We start from the raw sequence: 4,383 nt of genomic DNA, 5'->3' as shown, positions 1-4,383 counted from the left end.
TCACTCATAAGGTTGAGAACCATAAACTCCATCACACATAGCAAGGATTAGCTACTACAACATCCCCACTGACATCATTAGCGCCCAAAGTGGGTGTGGACCACAATTTAAACATATGCTGTCACATACAAATCCACACACACACACACTCGAGCATCCATTACCACATCTTTGTACTAAGTTTTTGCCAGCACTCCAGAGGTGAAGGGCAGACTCAGCCGTGCTTGGACCATACCTAGCTGATAGCAACACACCACTTAGGAGAAAGAATTTCTCACAATATCAGCAGGCCACAACATGGACTGAAAACTCCGCATAGATACTCCTTTCTACAAGCATGGCATAAGCATTAAATGACAAGGATGCTCATCATAGGATGAAGCATGGAACAAAGCTGTAACCATTCAGTCCTGAGACAGAAAACCCACAAAAGTGGATATTGACAGGCATAAGTCCACAAAACCACCACAGGACTTGAATTCAAGAAATCTGCTATATATTGCAAGCTCTCTAACTGCCTTGAAGAATAGTGTGTTTCATTGAGCCTGATGCTGCTCTTAACATGGGTGTATAAAACAGAAAGACTCCACCTAAGGTAGGTGTACATATAAGCCTTCATGCAGTTCTTCATGCAGTTCAAAAGCAACCTCACAAAGAGAACTTTCTGGGATTCTCTGAAAAAAAAGGGGAGAGGGAGAGAGAGAGAGAGAGAGAGAGAGAGAAAGAGAGAGAGATTACTAATACAGAATTTCCAATTCCCAATAACGTCTTATCATAAGTAAGCTATGTCATTACAAAATTGAGAAGCAATAAACAGCAGCCCCAAGTATGGATGGGGTGATCCAGAGACTAAATTGCCTTGAAGAGATTCGAACACATAAGATTGCATACACTAAATCGTGGAGCACCCCTCAAGTAATACAGAGAGGATGTCAAAGCGGGGATATTAGGATTGACTCAACCATTCAATAATTCTGTTCCGACCACACTATGACTTTGTGGAAAGGCGCATAGTATGATGACCTAGTACAAGCCAGACCTTGAAACCTTTGAAAACTTAAGGGATTAAAAGGAAACCATTTAAGCCCCTGTAAAGGCTTTCTTGCCGCCACCTTCAGCCGATCCCATGGGCATAACTTTCAGAACGTTGAATCTCACAGTCTTAGATAACGGCCTGCAGATAGAAGGCAGCAAAAAACAATAAAATATGAAATACTGCGTGGTTAACCGCTAAGGATAAAACATCTTTTGAAATTTCTGGAACTTTCCAGAAAAAGTAGAATACGAACCGGCACTGCCCAACAATGACTTTGTCTCCTTCCTTCACACGAAAGCAAGGGGAAACATGAGCAGAGAGATTGGAGTGCCTCTTCTCATATCTGCATGCATAAGTACAGACGACGACGATGAGTTCATCAAGCATGAAACTACCTGGTCCATCCGATGCAAAAAGGGAAAATACCTCTGATACTTTTTAACGAAGTGCAAGTAGTCCCTTCTAACTGTGATTGTGCGCGTCATTTTCGTACAATAAACAGTCCCGGTTAAAATGCGCCCCCTGATCGATACATTGCCCGTAAAAGGGCACTTCTTGTCGATGTAAGTACCTGCGAAAATCAAGAAACGTGATCTGTTCAAGTAGACGCATTTCATAAGGGGGAGCTGTGAGACACCATAGAGGGCGTCATCATAGGAGAATCCCTACCTTCCATAGCTTCCCTGGGAGTCTTAAACCCTAAACCAATATTCTTATAGAAGCGATTGCCACATTTCCCAGGGGGTTTTCCCTTGCCGGAGATCTTCCCGCTGCAAGGCAAATTCACCGTCAAAAAACCAACATGAGCCACCGTAAAAAAATCAATACGCAGGGAAAGACGGAGAAAAACCAAGCAAGGTGCGTCGAAGGAACCTGAGAAAAACCTTGGGCTGCTTGAGAAAAGCGCGCTCCGTCTGCAAGATGAGACAATAGATGGGAGAAAGTAGACAAGAAAAGAGAGAGTCAAACAGAGCAAGGGAGAAGGGCAAGGCGTACCTGATCCGCCATAGCTGGCGATCAACGAGCTCCAGCAGTCTTGCGCAAAAGAATTGTCATATACAGGAGCACCTACAAGAAGCCTCTGCCTAACCATCGTCCAGAGTTAGGGTTCCTTCCAGCCGTGGTTTATCAAAACCCCTGACATGGTGTAGACTCTAGAGAATCAATCCATTCTTGTCCCTCTGAGGTCTAGTGCACATTGCCCAAATGCTACCACATCAGGTTGGACTCCTGGCCTTGCTTTGTGGCCAATAGCGCCTCTAGCAAGGAGAATTTGCAACCCCCCGCCTACCACCACCACTTTCGTTGGCGTTGTATTGCTGGCCTACCCACCACTGGCAATGAGACTTTGCAACCCCACGCCTCCTAAATGCTACCACGATAATTTTCGTTGGCATTGGATTGTTGGCCTAGCTTTGTGGATTTTCCCAATTCCAGCCGTAGCATTCCATTGTTAGACTAGAAAAGGTGCCTTAATGCTGAAACTCTCGCCTCTCCCGCTCAATGGGAGAACATAGATGAGAAAAGCAAGAGGCAAACAGAACAAGGGGGGAGCACAAGGCGTACCTAAATCCATCATAGCTGGGGGTCAACATGCTCAGTCTCTTCCTAGCAGTCTGCAAATTATTTCCTTCACAAGAGCGCCTACAAGAAGCCTCCCATGGTTAGGGTTCCTCAACCTCATCCTTCTAACCCTAGTCTATCAGCACCACATGAACCCCTAGCTCTATCCCTCTTGGTGTCTGAGGGCTAGTAAACACCCTATGATTCTAACAAAACATAGTACATATGTAATCACTTGCCCATGGGAGAGAAGGGGGGGTGAGCAATGTGTGGTTATACACTCAATGGACTGGTTAAAAAGAAGCATTGATAGCAAGCAAGTGTGGATGGCCCACATGCTATACTTGGTGAAAACCCCTTGTCAATGCATATTATCCATGGGCGAGGTATGGATGGGTGGTTGAGGCTTCTCATGCTGATTGGGCACACATGGCAGCCACATCAGGGCGCCCACATTTGGGAGATTGGTGTGTACATTGCACGAGCACCCATTATTCTGCCCTCAACCACTCGTTTTGTTAAGACCCAATGAGCATCTATGCAAAGGGAAGCATAAATGTACACCCTAAATTCACAAGATAGTTGTCAAGATACTCAACCACTTTGGGAAGCCATTGTGGACCAACCAAGTGGAAAGTGGAAAGTTAGAATGTGATATTTGAATAAGTTGAGAAAACATATGAATGATACAAGAGGCCCTAAAGATCGATGACTTGGACCCTTGCCACATCATGAAGTGTGAAAAATATGCCTTTTCATCTTATCGTATTCATTCGGATATAGATTTGAATGAATAAATTCATTAGTACAAATAAAGTTATTCATATGAATACATAGTTTTTTAGTAAGAATAACCTTTTGTGTATGGTCTACGTCCTTACCAATTTTCCCATTGTCTCTTCTTGAGGAGAGACCAAAAGAAAAGAAGGCCTCTAAATATTAGAGGGTTGAATGAAAAAGAAGGATTTTGATTGTTTGTTGTGTTTATGTGCATTTTAACACATTCGTGATAATAGAAACAAGAGTAGCAAAACGAGCAACTTATAACTTTTAAAAGATAGTAGAAAGTCTTTTAAGGCTGAAAATTAGTTATTCTTTTTATAAAATGAGCAAAAATCTATCTCATACATTGAGAAAGAAAAAGGATGAAGTGTCTTATTCTTTTTCCTATACTGAGAATAAATTATTCTTTATCATATGTTGAGAATAAATGAGGACACGTATCATAAGAATAAACTATTTCTTCTCATATACTGAGAATAAATTAGTCTTTCTCACATTAGGGAACGAATAAGTTTATAGCAGGAATGAAATTGCTAACTCTGCAATATTACATAATGAGAATGAATGACAATGGAAGTCGTGTTCTTTCTAGAAGTGAAAACGAATAATAGAATGATGAATAATCAATCTCAAATAAGCATAAAAGGCTTTTCCTTTCTCAAAGTGAGAATGAATAAACTATTCGTTTATATGTTTAAGCATGTTTTATTAGTATGGTTTTTTAATGCATATTTTTTATTTTATATTGGCTAAAATTAATAGTAAATTCTTTCACTTTGTGAATGAATAACACATATTCTTTCTCATGCATTGAGAATGACCGATAATTAGACACATTTAGAATGAATTATGCACCCTATGTCCTTTCCCTGCGTGGACAAGAAATAATTTCATTTGTTCTTAATGTGTGAGAATAAATGACTTTATGTTCCTTCTTAAATGTTGAGAATAAATGAGTCATGCTCTTTCTCACATGTTGAGAAAGAACATGTGAGAAAGAA

At 41.0% G+C, this 4,383-nt stretch overlaps 1 protein-coding gene across 1 annotated transcript; it reads right to left on the bottom strand.

Annotated features, from left to right (window-relative positions):
• Positions 1 to 732: 732 nt before the first annotated feature.
• Positions 733 to 2,146, bottom strand: LOC147883897 (small ribosomal subunit protein uS17z-like). Its single transcript, XM_087398318.1, has 6 exons — positions 2,033 to 2,146; positions 1,910 to 1,950; positions 1,706 to 1,806; positions 1,463 to 1,607; positions 1,290 to 1,379; positions 733 to 1,174 (listed from the first exon to the last, which is right to left on the bottom strand). Exons 1-6 carry the CDS (start codon positions 2,042 to 2,044, stop codon positions 1,081 to 1,083), a joined length of 483 nt encoding a protein of 160 aa, XP_087254444.1. The 5' UTR covers positions 2,045 to 2,146; the 3' UTR covers positions 733 to 1,080.
• Between the last annotated feature and the right edge of the window lie 2,237 nt (positions 2,147 to 4,383).

Source organism: Dipteris shenzhenensis, chromosome 27, assembly GCF_047967505.1.
Source record: "Dipteris shenzhenensis isolate YYH24624 ecotype China chromosome 27, Dip_SZ_1.0, whole genome shotgun sequence".
NCBI classification, from domain to species: domain Eukaryota; kingdom Viridiplantae; phylum Streptophyta; class Polypodiopsida; order Gleicheniales; family Dipteridaceae; genus Dipteris; species Dipteris shenzhenensis.
Note: the sequence above shows the minus strand (reverse complement) of the source record. Positions and strands in the feature narration are given on the sequence as shown.